The sequence below is a fragment of the Salvelinus namaycush genome, chromosome 13 (genome assembly GCF_016432855.1).
Source record: "Salvelinus namaycush isolate Seneca chromosome 13, SaNama_1.0, whole genome shotgun sequence".
Taxonomy (NCBI): Eukaryota; Metazoa; Chordata; class Actinopteri; order Salmoniformes; family Salmonidae; genus Salvelinus; species Salvelinus namaycush.
Genome location: NC_052319.1, coordinates 32076327 through 32092047, shown reverse-complemented (window position 1 = coordinate 32092047; position 15721 = coordinate 32076327). Strand labels below are relative to the sequence as shown.

Genomic DNA, 15721 nt, shown 5'->3' with positions numbered 1-15721 from the left:
ATCTCATATGTATATCATGTATCCTTTACTATCTATTCTTTACTATCTATTGCATCTTAACTGCTCTGTCACTGCTCATCGATATATTTTATACTTATATATTCTCATTCCTTTAATAGATTGTGTGTATTAGCTTTTGTTGTGGAATTTGTTAGATATTAGGTTTTGTTGTGGAATTGTTAGATATTACCTGTTAGATACAGCTGCACTGTCGGATCTAGAAATATAAGCATTTCGCTACACTCGCAATAACATCTGCTAACCATGTGTACGTGACCAATAAAATTTGATTTGAAGTATATAGTTTGTTTCTAGGTGTGGCTCCGTGTAGCTCAGTCAGGTAAAGCACTACTTTCTTGAACATTGTTTTTATTTACATCTTTGTGTGTTTTAAAGGGGAAGGACTACATTTTTATAATTAGCCTTGAGCATCAGCCATTTAGTAGTTAACTTGCTGTATTTAATATTATAGCTTTGTGTGGCTTCACTGTGTGCTGTGCTTTGATGTGCCTCTTCACTAGAACCTAATTTGAGTGCTGGGGATTTACTTGCTACTGTGTGCTGTGACATATTCACGTAACTTCTGTGTATTAACTACTATTACCTGCACTTTAAGAACGCTACTACTTAGTATCTGTTTAGCTCCAGTACTCAAGAATTTGAGAACAAATGCTTTTCATCATACCCTGAGTTTTACCAACAAACGAATAACATGGTAATAACTAATAAACAACCTATTTGTATTTTTGTCTTGATCCACCACTTCCCCAGAGAGCTCCGGGGCTGGCTGTCCTCATAGACTATTTTTGTTAGACAGCAGAGGCAAGTCGAGTTATGAATTAATGGTCGCGTTTGCATGTTAATTACCACTAGTGTGTTAACCATCCTACCGTGTTCCTACCGTGTTTTATCATGCCTGTGCTATCTTGCAGGTGAATGTAATTTATATAACATTATTTCTTGCCCTGCTGCCCAACTCTAATAAATATTGGCACTTTGGTAAACACTGTTTGTAATTTATTTGACAGACCTGTGTTCAACCTGTCCCGAGGACCTCCCCTCGTGTGTAAAAAGCACAGATAAAACAATGAGACAGATATTTCACTGGATGTATTGTGAAGCATCTGCTTGGTGTTTCCACTCACTACCAAATATGGTATTGATAGGAAGCCCAATTGCGGGCAGTGGGAGAAGATTTTGGACGACATTCTGCAAATTTTCACATCGATTAAACGTTTGACGTCAATACAGTTTTCTGTTCCCAAAACTTAAATCTGTTACCAACAGAGTGGATTAAAGTTTGTAGACTTTACCTTTGCAAAAATCGCGTTGTTTAAAGGAGCGCAAAGGCGAATTGAGTTATCGCACACGCGCACTTCACAGACTAGGCGTTCTCTAACGAAAATATGCAGATGTTGCTAGAGCGCGCCAATAGGATCTCGTTAGCTCGTACTTGGCTCTGCCCACCATGGCTCATTTGTTCACATTGGAAACGACAGAATGTTGTCTATCTTGGTTTACTTATACAATTATTTTAAAAAGTGGCCTAATACAGTTTAAGGGGGGGGAGAGGGAAATGACGCTTGTGGGCAGCTTTTTCGGGAAGAGTAGTTTACCGCTACCATGGATTCGCTTTGAAAGCATGGATCATACCAGAAAGGACTACATATTCCAAAAAACCTTTTATCCTTAACCGGTGCAGTGTTTTCAAAATAGCCTGAGTTAGTCCATAGGGGATTTGTATCTGGAAAATTTGTTGGCTAGTTAACTGTTCCAGTGATTATTAAACGTAAGTAAATTTGAGTTCAAACCCGTGTGCCATTCAATTAGCTTGAGATGTAACGTTAGCTAACCCCTAATCGATAGAATGACGAATTTCTTACGTTTGACATTAGCTAGCCATGAGTTGACATTTGTTGATAGCTAGCTAACCTTCAGTCTGCAGCAACTGCTCGATCTTGACGGCTAACGTAAACTCACTCACTTTTGTACATCGCCTTGGTCCGTACAATTGACCTTATTTTAGCCCCCCAAAAACGTAATACTTCCAGATCAACTGTAATGTCAATACCATTGTAAAGCACAATTTCTCCACTTTCCAACAGAATCAATTACATGACCCCCACGCTGCCCGTTTCTGCATGATTCAAGAAGGCAATGAGCCTTTAAACATGGCGGGTGGGGAAGCGAAACTAATGCGTGATAGTGAGGAGAGATGTGTGGGAAAATTGCATTTTTTCACTTGATCTGTCCAACTTATCACCTTATCGCCTCTAAAATGTAAATAAAACACTATAAAGAGTTTATATAATGTGTCATTACATACCTATTTGAAGGTTTGTGTCGAATTTGAATCGGGTTTTTAGGGCGGTGCTAAAATGATCTTAGAAGTAAACAGCGGCTTTGAGAATGATGATTGCATGCAATGATGACACAAAAAAATTACTAGGTATCCCCCTTACCCCCGTCACTGTCCATTTCTTGTTTTTAAAGGATGAGAGAAGTGCTACACCTGGTGGAGAGAGATTGTAAGACAGAATAGTTGCTTTATGCGCGCTGTACGTTACGACATGACACGTCACGATGTAACGGAGGGTTCATTTTTTTCAACTTTTCTCCAATACTATAGAGCCATTACCATGTCGATCAACGCTTGAATATAAACCTAGTTCACACCCCAGATTTTGAAGTCAACACAGTCGCTACAGTCCCATTAGTTTTCTTTGTAGCCTCGTTTGAATGTTGCGGTTACGCACATTTTTATGGAATGGGGTGAGTTTACGTTAGCTAGCTAAGAGTCATTAGCTCAGTGGCAGCCAGCTTGTTCGTAACTCCTGCTTCAAAACTTGCTGCCATCGCCACCAAAAGATCAAGTGCCAGGTTCAACCATACGGCAGTTGTATAACTACCTGGTAATAATCTCTGGAATCGCTAACATTACAATTTATGAAGATCACACATTTACACTGGTTCGTTGTAAATGATTGACTATGCTAGCTAAATATGTTTTCAATGTTGTAATTGTGCGGTCTGTCTCGGCAACACAGTAATCATGAGGATGAGGAACCTATGGACCAAAGCAGGTGTTCTGGGCTCGGTATCCATGGCGTTTGGATCCATGTTCTGGTCTCAGAAGAAGACGGCAATGACTCAGACGGGTTCGACCACCGCATGCACGGAACCACCTTCTCCTTATGAGCTCAAACTGGTGCAAGTCCTGTTCCGCCACGGAGCCCGAACTCCGCTGAAGTCTATACCGGATGTCATGGAGGTGAGGGACCATTTGTGTCAAAGATGGTGAATAAATGAAGATGTCCCACTCAGGCCTTTTACCGTAGAAAAAACATATTAGTTCCGGTCTGCTTAACGGGGTGGCTCTCCCATAGGCACCAATGCATTAGCAGCTGGGTGTGAATTATCTACTTAATTCATTCACTTAATTCATTAACCAGAAAAAATGAGGGAGTGGGATGTCTTGTTTCCTTTTCCATCTCTGCCTGTGTTCTGCCCCTGAACAAGGCAGTTAACCCAGTGTTCCTAGGCCGTCATTGAAAATAAGAATTTGTTCTTAACTGACTTGCCTAGTTAAATAAAGGTTAAAAAAAATAAATGTTTAGCCTCATTGACAAGACAATGCATGCTGAAGGTATGGTCACCAGTATCTGAAAAGCTAAAATACTTCCTTGTCCTGTCTCTCAGGCCCAGTGGGTGCCTAACCTCCTGGAACCCCCAGCACACACACATATCAACTATGTGGTGACAGACCTGGAAGGAGGTCCACGGCCCTCCTCACCGGTGGAGGACAGCTACCGGGCCAACATACTGACCGTGAGTGTGTGTGTGAGTGTGTGTGTGTGTGTGTGCGTGCGTGTGTGTGTGTGAGCAGAGGAAGTAGTACCTAGAGAGATAGGGTCAGGGCGAGGAGTAGGCGCTTTGATAAGTATGGTTAGGGCTGTTACGGTGACCGTATTACCGCCACACCGGCTGTCATGAAGGCAGTCAAATTCAACGGGACTGTTTAGTCACAGTAATTAGGCTTCTCCAAGCTCTGATGCTGCTGATGGTCATTAGTAGCCTGCCAAACTTGCTAACTGCCTGGTACTCAGCACACTATTGTTCCTCTAATCACTCTGGCATCAATGCAAATGTGATCAAAAATCTTATCAAACACTTCATGAGAGCCCATGAGCTCATGTTGCATAACATTTCTACAGGCTATGCAATTGCGTGAGAATGTGATGGCCTCTATTTAAAAAGAGGAGTATCCCATCAGCTTTCTATAGGCTAGGCCTACTACTATTATTTTTCAACTTTCCTAATATTAAGCACATTTCTTCCCTTTACAACAGGAGTATAGCCTTACTGGCTGGCATGAAAATGAACCACAGGAAAGCGTCCTCCATTCGCTTTTTAAGTGCATAAATGACATGTATTTTTTCCCCTGCCCTAGTTTCCAGACAGATGCATGATAATGGTCCATTCTAAATCAAAACAAATGTCACACATATTATATAGTATATGTAAAGACAATATTAAATCAAGAACAGTCTGATAGTCTAATATTTTCACCTATCACTTGGGAATTACAGTACCAGTCAAAAGTTTGGACACACCTACTTATTCCAGGGTTTTTCTTTATTTTTACTACATTGTAGAAAAATAGTGAAGACATCAATACTATGAAATTGCACATATGGAATCATGTAGTAACCAAAAGTGTTAAACAAATCAAAATATATTTTCTGTTTGAGATTCTTCAAAGTAGCCAACCTTTGCCTTGATGACAGCTTTGCACACTCTTGGCATTCTCTCAACCAGCTTCATGAGGTAGTCACCTGGAATGCATTTGAATTAACAGGTGTGCCTTGTTAAAAGTTATTTTGTGAAATTTCTTTCCTTCTTAATGCGTTTGAGCCAATCAGTTGTGTTGTGACAAGGTAGGGGTGGTATATCTACTGTATTATTGACTGTATGTTTGTTTTACTCCATGTGTAACTCTGTGTTGTTGTATGTGTCAAACTGCTTTGCTTTATCTTGGCCAGGTCGCAGTTGCAAATGAGAACTTGTTCTCAACTAGCCTACCTGGTTAAATAAAGGTGAAATAAATAAATAAATAAAAATACAGAAGCCCTATTTGGTAAAAGACCAAGTCCATATTATGGCAAGAACAGCTCAAATAAGCAAAGAGAAATGACAGTCCATCATTAAAGTTTCTTCAAGTGCAGTCGCAAAAACCATCAAGCGCTATGATGAAACTGGCTCTCATGAGGACCTCCACAGGAAAGGAAGAACTAGAGTCACCTCTGCTGCAGAGGAAAAGTTCATTAGAGTTACTAGCCTCAGAAATTGCAGCCCAAATAAATGCTTCACAGAATTCGAGTAACAGACACATCTCAACATCAACTGTTCAGAAGAGACTGTTTGAATCAGGCCTTCATGGTCGAATTGCTGCAAATAAACCACTACTAAAGGACACCAATAAGAAGAAGAGATTTTCTTGGGCCAAGAAACTTGAGCAATGGACATTTGTGAGACACAGAGTAGGTGAACAGATGATCTCCGCATGTGTGGTTCCCACCGTGAAGCATGGAGGAGGAAGTGTGATGGTGTGGGGGTGCTTTGCTGGTGACACTGTCAGTGATTTATTTAGAATTCAAAGCACACTTAACCAGCATGGCTACCACAGCATTCTGCAGCAATAATCCATCCCATCTGGTTTGGGCTTAGTGGGACTATCATTTATTTTTCAACAGGAAAATGACTAACACAGCCTGGAGGTGTGTTAAGGGCTGTTTGACCAAGAAGGAGAGTGATGTAGTGCTGCATCAGATGACCTGGCCTTCACAATCACCCGGCCTCAACCCAATTGAGATGGTTTGGGATGAGTTGGACCGCAGAGTGAAGGAATAGCAGCCAACAAGTGCGCAGCATATGTGGGAACTCCTTCAAGACTGTTGGAAATTCATTCCCCATGAAGCTGGTTGAGAGAATGCCAAGAGTGTGCAAACCTGTCATCAAGGCAAAGGGTGGCTACTTTGAAGAATCTCAAATATAAATTACATTTCTTTAACACTTTTTTTAGTTTCTACATGATTCCATATGTGTTATTTCATTTGATTTTATGTCTTCACTATTATTCTACAATGTAGAAAATAGTAAAAAATAAAGAAAAACCCTTGAATGAGTAGGTGTCCAAACTTTTGACTGGTACTGTATATATTATCACTTGTTAATGAAGCATATATAAAATAACTAAATGCCCAGCTTGTGTGCAGTAAGGCAAGAAACAGTGTATGCCTTTTTTTCGAATCATAGTCGAACACCTCATGTAGCGTAGCCAATAGGCCTATATGTTTTGATACGGTTTGTATCACAACTAACGTGGCCAAATGGCTTCTTAAAATTAAGCGCATTAATCCGCTTTACAACGGTTGTAGAGCCTAATTGCCATACATAAGCAGTGGGTAAGTTTCAAGTTTTGGGAAGATAATTTTCACCATAAAAATGCATCTTTAAATTAAAATTACATGCATAATCGTATTTGCGGTCACTTTTGAAAATGGTGTTTTCCTTTTAATTGATTGCATTTTGGATCATTCGTGCTTATAGCCTACTGCCATGTGCGCATTGATGCGCTTATAATGTAAAGAAATAGCCTAATAGTTTATCAACATTTTAAGCAAAACGTTCTGATCTGTTGCATCAGTCCTCATTGCTTAAAAATGCTAGTGGTTGCATTAATTTGGGTTCTATCGCAACCCACAACTGTCCAAGACTATGTTCAGAATATTTATTTCTCGCACAGAATAGAATAGGTCAACCTTTGTACTATGGGGGATGGTAGATTGACATAGGCTAGTGCTTTTGCTGTTCGTTAGGCATACTCATCTTGTTGGCTGCCATAAAGTAAATGTGGACAGTTCTTCAAATATCTTCAATATTACGCTCGGAATTAGATAAGGACGTGCGCAGTTGCATCCCAGATGTGTCTTTCACTTGTAGCCTTTGAGAAAGACCCGATCACGTGACGGCATTGGCTAATAAGAATTGAGCTTTTTGAGAGAGCCATGTGAGTGAGAGGTGCTTCAGAGCACGCAGCTGGGAGAAGGGAATTATAATTTGTATATTCAGCCCAATGGCACAATGTACACTGGCTGCAAAAGGCATGGATTTTTTTATGGGACATTACGGCCACACAAACGGGATGTTGCTGGGAATTTTGAGGCATTATCCTGCTTGTCAAATTGTGAATGAGAGACTGATAAAGTGTGTACAGCCTGTGCAAATAACAAAGCAGAGCTCATGCCTTTCATGCAACTTTTTTCAAATCATCATTAGAGTCACATCATCCAGCCTTAGAATGTATTAATAATCAAAACAAATAGCCCAACGTTTGTATCTCAACTAAAGTTGCATAAATAACTCTAAATTAAGCATATAGGTGGACCTGTTTATTTCTTAACTGATCAACACAGAATAGATGCATGTGCGCACTCCCTCAAACCGTTTGGAGAAAATATCCTTTCTATTTCATTCAGCTATGTTCAATTGTATTCTTCATAATATAAGATAATGCCACGGAATTCTAAGCAAATCTTGTCAGCCTTATGAACTAGTGTAGCCCACAGCCATATGGCATAGCCAGTTCAGGGCCTAACATAAGGACAACTCAGAGTATGCTATTCTGTTCTTCTGAAATGGACTACATTTTCTTCATATCATGTTTCTTTAGACCTGTCTTTTAAAAAAGTATTTATTGTGATGGTGTAGGCTATATTAAATGGATTTATTAGACTTTTTCAAATGTAGATGTTCCTAAGGTCTGCATCAGTGGCTTGTAGGCTATGTGTGGAATCCAGGAGATGCTAAATGTGTTTATGTGAGACCGGAAGTTATTTGCTTGACAATCACCAGCTGACAATTTCATGACCGTCACAGCCCTACGTATGGTTAATGGGTTTAAGTTGTCATGTAGGAGTGCTAGCATGGATTCCATCCAGACATGTTGATGTCACTTACTGGATTACCCACGACCAGCTGTCAACCAACAGGATTTCCCATTCCAGACCAGTTACATCACACACACCACAGTGGCACGAAATGGCATATCACTGAATACTACTCCGTCGACGGACCTCACATAGTCAATTATCTATCAGATACAGAGGTACCATACTCTGGAATTCTTACCTTCACATTGCCAAAACCTCATCATCTCCCAATAAGTGAAGACTGGGGTCATCCTTATGCACCAAACTATCCAATAATCCCCTTCATGTATCCTAACTCTCACACTTACACACATAATCAAACATGTTTTTTTATTTTATACTGAGTATGTCATGTACAATTATAATTCAAATGCTTTTAACTGATTGAACAAATATATATTTTTTGTACTTTTAACTTATTTGTGGTGTGGTTTTCATGTCAGCCCTTTTGGGCTTCCAGCCTCACTTGCACACTGTTTTTTCCAGTTTTTTATATCTGTACTGTTTTGTCTTTCACTTATTTTCTTTGGTGTGAATAAATAAAACCTAACCTTTGACCCCTGTCCCTTTCCCCTGAAGGGGGGTACGTACCCAGGTCAGTTGACTACGGTGGGCATGCAGCAGCTGTATGAGCTGGGAGAGAGGCTGAGGAAGAGGTACATCCAGGACACGGCCTTCCTCAACCCCACCTTCAGCCCTACAGAGGTCTAGTAAGTACCACAGCCTTCCTCAACCCCCACCTTCAGCCCTACAGAGGTCTAGTAAGTACCACAGCCTTCCTCAACCCCCACAGAGGTCTAGTAAGTACCACAGCCTTCCTTAACCCCCACCTTCAGCCCTACAGAGGTCTAGTAAGTACCACAGCCTTCCTCAACCCCCACCTTCAGCCCTACAGAGGTCTAGTAAGTACCACAGCCTTCCTAAACCCCCACATTCAGCCCTACAGAGGTCTAGTAAGTACCACAGCCTTCCTCAACCCCCACCTTCAGCCCTACAGAGGTCTAGTAAGTACCACAGCCTTCCTCAACCCCCACCTTCAGCCCTACAGAGGTCTAGTAAGTACCACAGCCTTCCTCAACCCCCACCTTCAGCCCTACAGAGGTCTAGTAAGTACCACAGCCTTCCTCAACCCCCACCTTCAGCCCTACAGAGGTCTAGTAAGTACCACAGCCTTCCTCAACCCCCACCTTCAGCCCTACAGAGGTCTAGTAAGTACCACAGCCTTCCTCAACCCCCACCTTCAGCCCTACAGAGGTCTAGTAAGTACCACAGCCTTCCTCAACCCCCACCTTCAGCCCTACAGAGGTCTAGTAAGTACCACAGCCTTCCTCAACCCCCACCTTCAGCCCTACAGAGGTCTAGTAAGTACCACGGCCTTCCTCAACCCCCACCTTCAGCCCTACAGAGGTCTAGTAAGTACCACAGCCTTCCTCAACCCCCACCTTCAGCCCTACAGAGGTCTAGTAAGTACCACAGCCTTCCTCAACCCCCACCTTCAGCCCTACAGAGGTCTAGTAAGTACCACAGCCTTCCTCAACCCCCACCTTCAGCCCTACAGAGGTCTAGTAAGTACCACAGCCTTCCTCAACCCCCACCTTCAGCCCTACAGAGGTCTAGTAAGTACCACGGCCTTCCTCAACCCCCACCTTCAGCCCTACAGAGGTCTAGTAAGTACCACAGCCTTCCTCAACCCCCACCTTCAGCCCTACAGAGGTCTAGTAAGTACCACGGCCTTCCTCAACCCCCACTTTCAGCCCTACAGAGGTCTGATATGTACCACAGCCTTCCTCAACCCCCACCTTCAGCCCTACAGAGGTCTAGTAAGTACCACGGCCTTCCTCAACCCCCACCTTCAGCCCTACAGAGGTCTGATATGTACCACAGCCACATGTGCTCTTGTCAGCAGCCTGGTAGTCACGTGCTGTAGCCAACTCAGTCTTTGTTTGGCTTGACAATGAGAAAGAAGTTGGCTGTAGAGCAGATCCGCATCTAGGTAACACTTAGGTAACATCAGCCTAGCTAACGTAAAGGTCACCTAGGTAACGAGAATGGCTTACTAAGAAAAACTTCCAAACGGACTAATTCGAGGTAAAAAGGAGTTGGAGCACTCAACAAAAAAAGACAGAGATTGATTTTGTCATTGTTGTTGAGCACCCCTCCTTTCCTTTTTTGCTGAAGAGTAAAGGCCCACCTGAGCTGTCACCTAGGTAACATCAGGCTAGGTAACATAAAGGTTGAAGACATAATACCACAGTACATGTACAAGACATTGATATATTCTTCTAATATATATGCCGTTTCTTCTCTTTCTCCCAGTGTGCGTTCCACTAACATTGTAAGGACCATAGAGTCTGCCAAGTGCCTGGTGGCAGGGCTGTTCCAGCAAAGCCAGAGCGGTAGGTGTCACTGTTTGTTTGTTTGTTTGTTTGTTTGTGTGCGTATGAGGCGTGTGTGTCAAAGGCCAGTATTTCCGATCTCCTAATGTTGCTCCCCCTCTCTTCTTCTGAAGACATGGTTTCCATTCTGACGACTGAGGCAGAGTCAGAGATCCTGTACCCTAACTACCACGGGTGCAGACTGCTCAAACACCTCAGCGGGTTAGTGAGTGACTGGCTGGGTCCCTTTCCTATACATTTTTGTGTTTGGCTGGATCTCTCACTCGTTAATGTTTGTGATTGGATGTTTCTATCTTGTTGATTTTTGTGATTGGCTGTGTCTGTGTGTGCTGTAGTCATCGCTGGGCGGAGTCGTCCACTCTGCCAGACATCGCTGCGGACTTGAGGAGCATCCAGAGTGCTCTGGGCATCGCTGCCCACCAACGGGTTGACTTCATCCTCATCAGGGATGACATGGTGGCCAGAGAGGTGACACAATGCAACAAAGATATATATTCTTAATTTCAAACCTTTTGTTACCAAAATGTATTATGAGATCCAAAGGTATAAATAGTGATACTGTCATTGTCACGACTTCCGCCGAAGTCGGTTCCTCTCCTTGTTCGGGCGGAGCTCGGCGGTCGGCGTCGCCGGTCTTCTAGCCATCATCGATCCATTTTTCATTTTCCATTTGTTTTGTCTTGTCTTCTCACACATCTGGTCTCAATATCCCTCGTTACATGTTGTGTATTTAACCCTCTGTTCCCCCCATGTCTTTGTGCGGAAATGTTTATTGTAAGTGCATGTGCACGTTTTCTCTGGTGCGCGACGGGTTTTGTACCCATTTGTTTATTGTTCTGGTTTCTGGTGGTTTTATGAATAATACTGCTCTGTTGATTACCCAGTTTTGCTCTCCTGCGCCTGACTTCCCTGCTGCCAGTTACGCACTCCCTTACAGTCATTTTGTTTGCATTGCATAGAGATGTTAACATGACAAAGTGTGTGTGTGTGTGTGTGTGTGTGTGTGTGTGTGTGTGTGTGTGTGTGTGTGTGTGTGTGTGTGTGTGTGTGTGTGTGTGTGTGTGTGTGTGTGTGTGTGTGTGTGTGTGTGTGTATATCAGACACACGGACTACCCTGCCCACCAGTCCTGGACTCCTGGAGGAACACAGTGGAGCAGAGAGCTGTGGAGATGATCTGTCACATCTACGAACCCAGCAAGAGGTCAGGGGTCAAAGGGCAGTGGGATGTAAATACAAATGGGCCGGGTAGTAGAACAGAGACAATATAGTTCCCTGTTTCATGAGCATAAGCTGCTTCCTTATTCCACATTCAGAAATAAATTCCCCCAAGACAGTTGTTGTTTTCTTCATCTTGTCTGGGGTTTGCTTGTTGTGATCAGGGAGAACCTGCAGCTGTGTGTGGGTCCCCTCTTCCACACCCTGATGGGCAACATTGAAGACCAACTACAGGGCACAACCTCAGAGTCCAACAGGTGAGTTACTCTTACTTTGATTGCATTCGTTTTGGAATGGGGCTGCCTCCCGGCCGTGAACCGGGTGCCCCGCTCTGGCCAACGACGAAGTGACCTAGATTTTAGCATGTGGATTAATCTTTTTTTTTTAAATAATAATCAAATGTATTTATATAGCCCTTCTTACATCAGCTGATATATCAAAGTGCTGTACAGAAAGCCAGCCTAAAACCCCAAACAGCAAGCAATGCAGGTGTAGAAGCACGGTGGCTAGGAAAAACACCATAGAAAGGCCAAAACCTAGGAAGAAACCGAGAGAGGAACCAGGCTATGAGGGGTGGCCAGTCCTCTTCTGGCTGTGCCGGGTGGAGATTATAACAGAACATGGCCAAGATGTTCAAATGTTCATAAATGACCAGCAGGGTCAAATAATAATAATCACAGTAGTTGTCGAAGGTGCAACAAGTCAGCACCTCAGGAGTAAATGTCAGTTGGCTTTTCATAGCCGATCATTGAGAGTATCTCTACCGCTCCTGCTGTCTCTAGAGAGTTGAAAACAGCAGATGAGTAAGATTCAGTGTTTTCACATGCAAAAGTGATTGCTTTTGATTGATCTGCCTTACCAATGAGTTTGAAAATTTGAACATATATTTTATGGAAAAGAGATGCATGTTTCTGAACGATGCATCATGCTGCCTTGGTGACAACATGAATGAGTGGTGCAGATTACGGTTTGATTTGAGAAGGGAATGCCTGCAAGGAATTGATGATTAGTTGACATGTACAATCAGGTGTGCTTGTCCAGGGCCACAAACAAAATATGTACTGTTGGGGGGTGGGGGGGGTACTAGAGGACTGCAATAGAAAACACAGCCAATAATAGATTTATTGAGCTGCAGATCTCAACCCAACCACTTGATGGTAGCAAATGTCCTTTTCTAAATGGCACATTCTTAGTTTTTCGTTCCCTACCCCTACTTGTTGCTGAACATCAGAAATTATCTGAGGGCATTTTCACATATGTGTTTTCTCTCTCAGGAAGCTGTTCCTGTACTCTGCCCACGACACCACTCTGATGCCCTGTCTCATGGCTCTGGGGGTTTTTGACATGCAATGGCCACCGTACGCCGCTGACATCACCCTGGAGCTGCATCAACACAGGCAAACCAAAGAGGCCTTTGTCAAAGTGTCCTACATTGGCAAGGTATGGTCTAGGGCAGGGTTTCCGTTAGCCGGCTTTTGGCCCAAAATAAATAAATGAAAAGCCGATAAATTAAACTGTTGCCGGCCAGAAAAATAATCCCATTGCAAAATAATGCTTTTTATTCATTGATGGAAATACCAGTCGATGGAAATACATTTGACCGTCATGCTTATCGGTCTATAGCACACCTTAATTGGGGGGAACGGCTTGTGGTAATGACTGGAGTGGAATCAGTTGAATGGTATCAAATACATCAAACATGGTAACCGTGTTTGATTCCATTCACTCCGTTTCAGACATTATTAGGAGCCTTCCTCCACTGGTCTATAGGTTAACTAGCATAATTTTATGGAATTAAATTGGCCTGTGTGTATCGCGTGTTAAAACAGTTTTGGTGTATGATTAAAAGATCGCCTCCCCTCCCTCAAAATTCAAGTGCAGTCAACAGGCTATCAGTGTGTCACCCTCCACTTTACAATGTGAGCTGAAGGCAGTATGCATTTTGAAAAAGTACTTAATTGTTTGAAACGTGAATGTTTTATTTCATATTATGAGGCATGTTTTACCTTGCTTCAAAGTAGCCTATATGCAAAATCTGACCATGGAAATGTGTAGGCAATTATTTTATTAAGACTTCATAGGTGGCACATGAGTTTCAAGTTTGGTGAAGCTTACAATTTATCCTACCATGTCTACCGTTATGCATGCCAGTTATGATTTTCATATAAGAATTTTTGTGGATTAGTTTTATTTAATCAATAACTTTTTTGTTTCTCAAAATCATTGTAATGTGGTTAATCATAATCTGAATTAAAATGATTAGAATCTGAAAGTAAAAAATCAACTAATGCGAGATCACCAGCCTCTGTCGTATTAATACACCGTGACCCATTGGTGGCTAAAGAAATTAGTGCATAGAGCTCATAGCCTATAACTGCCCTTGTTCTTTCACACCAAGGATTGGTGATTATTGAGGATGAGATTGTTGGAAAGATGTTTTAAATATATAGCACTTTCTTACATCGGCTGGTGTAATAAGGGCTTTATAAATACATTTGATTGATACATTTGATTGAAATAGCTTACCGTGAAGAACTATAGTTTTAATATGTTATCATTTGCATTGGATGTTAAACACTTTACATTTACGTCTGGTGACATGTTCTGGGGAATGATTTTTTTATGTAAGGGCAAACAATTCGCACAAACAATGAATGCACAAGAATTGGCAGGAGACAGCTGAGCCGTTCTGGAGAGACTCACCTATATATTCTCCACACATCCCTCCCCCTTCTTGTCTCAACATTTTAAAATTATGCTCAAAACACATTATCTTCACACATATTTTAGATGTTTTTCACTGACAGCCGCAATTCAATAATCCGCTAAGCCTATTGCCAAGCGTGCTTCCCAAATAGACATCGGCCTACGACCTTGTGATTTTTGAAACAATCCACATCATATAGCAACCCATCCTAGTTGCATCTTTAGATTCCCCCTCTTTCTAAGTTTCCAACCGAGATTTCCATCTCTCACATATGGAACAGCTATCAGGTGTGCTGTTTAGAATGGTGTTTTCCCAGCTGTGCTGTTTAGAATGGTGTTTTCCCAGGTGCGCTCTTTTGAATGGTGTTTTCCCTCAAATTGTGTTTGCCCTAATGGGTTATACATCCAATGCTTATGGGTCCGGTACATTTCTCAAATGGCAGGTAAATTTAAATCTTCCCGGTCACATTGTCCAGTGCCATATTTTCCGAACGGAGAACTTGGTCTAGGGCGCAAGTGTGCTAGGGAAGGCTCATAAAAGCTCATAAAAGTGTGCACATATTTAAACACTTTCAGGACCCTCTTTCTCTCTAAGTTAGTGATCTCTTTTTGTGTGTGTCTCTTTCTTATGTTCTTTGTGTCTGTAGGACCAGTTGATTCCAGGCTGTAGTGGAGTCTACTGCCCCCTGCAGGAATTCAAGCAGGCCTTCTCTAACTACTCACTGACCTCTGAACTCTATGAGTCGCTCTGCAACCGCACAGAGGGTTGACCCCTGAGGCTTCCACACTCTCACTGTTACCAGCCACCCTGTTTACATCCCACCAGACATCCACTCTCCAGCCCTAGCCTAGCGTTAGCCCGTGTATTAGAGTATTTAGTATGTTAGGATACCTCACTGTTTAAGCCAGGGGTGGGCAAACTTTTTGGCTTGAGGGCCATATCGGGATTTAGAATTTCGATGGAGGGCCGTACAATTTTTGGCTGATTTTTTTTATTTTTTTTTATTTTTTATTTTTTTTATCTATAATTTTTTTTAATCAATTTGCGGACCCGAAAATAGGTCCATTGTAAATGGGTCCATTATAAATAATCCATTGGGCTCCCGAGTGGCACAGCGGTCTAAGGCACTGCATCTCAGTGCTAGAGACATCACTACAGACCCTGGTTCGATTCCAGGCTGAATCACAACTGGCTGTGGTTGGGAGTCCCATAGGGTGGCGCACAATTGGCCCAGCGGCGTCCGGGTTTGGCCGGGGTAGGCCATCATTGTAAATAAGAATTTGTTCTTAACTGGCTTGCCTAGTTAAATAAATAAAATAAAATAGGTCCATTATAATGTTCTTTCTATCTAGTTTTAGACATTCAAGTGTGGCCTGGAGTGTTTTTGTTAACCAAAATTATATTTCCCCCAC

The 15721-nt window shown here is 42.4% G+C and overlaps 1 protein-coding gene across 1 annotated transcript; it reads left to right on the top strand.

Moving 5' to 3' along the window:
* The first annotated feature begins 1705 nt into the window (after nucleotides 1–1705).
* LOC120057964 (lysophosphatidic acid phosphatase type 6-like) lies at nucleotides 1706–15490 on the top strand. The gene is made up of 11 exons (XM_039006447.1): nucleotides 1706–1789; nucleotides 3048–3271; nucleotides 3700–3828; nucleotides 8571–8701; nucleotides 10308–10387; nucleotides 10501–10588; nucleotides 10723–10855; nucleotides 11488–11588; nucleotides 11767–11859; nucleotides 12877–13042; nucleotides 14956–15490. Exons 2-11 carry the CDS (start codon nucleotides 3053–3055, stop codon nucleotides 15076–15078), a joined length of 1263 nt encoding a protein of 420 aa, XP_038862375.1. The 5' UTR covers nucleotides 1706–1789; nucleotides 3048–3052; the 3' UTR covers nucleotides 15079–15490.
* The last annotated feature ends 231 nt before the right edge of the window (nucleotides 15491–15721 follow it).

Excerpts from the sequence above, each read along its gene's own strand:
- LOC120057964 (XM_039006447.1), top strand. The coding sequence starts at position 3,053 with ATGAGGATGAGGAACCTATGGACCAAAGCAGGTGTTCTGGGCTCGGTA. Across the intron at positions 10,589-10,722 it reads CTGCTCAAACACCTCAGCGG|TCATCGCTGGGCGGAGTCGT; the intron begins GTTAGTGAGTGA and ends TGTGTGCTGTAG. Across the intron at positions 10,856-11,487 it reads ATGACATGGTGGCCAGAGAG|ACACACGGACTACCCTGCCC; the intron begins GTGACACAATGC and ends TGTGTATATCAG.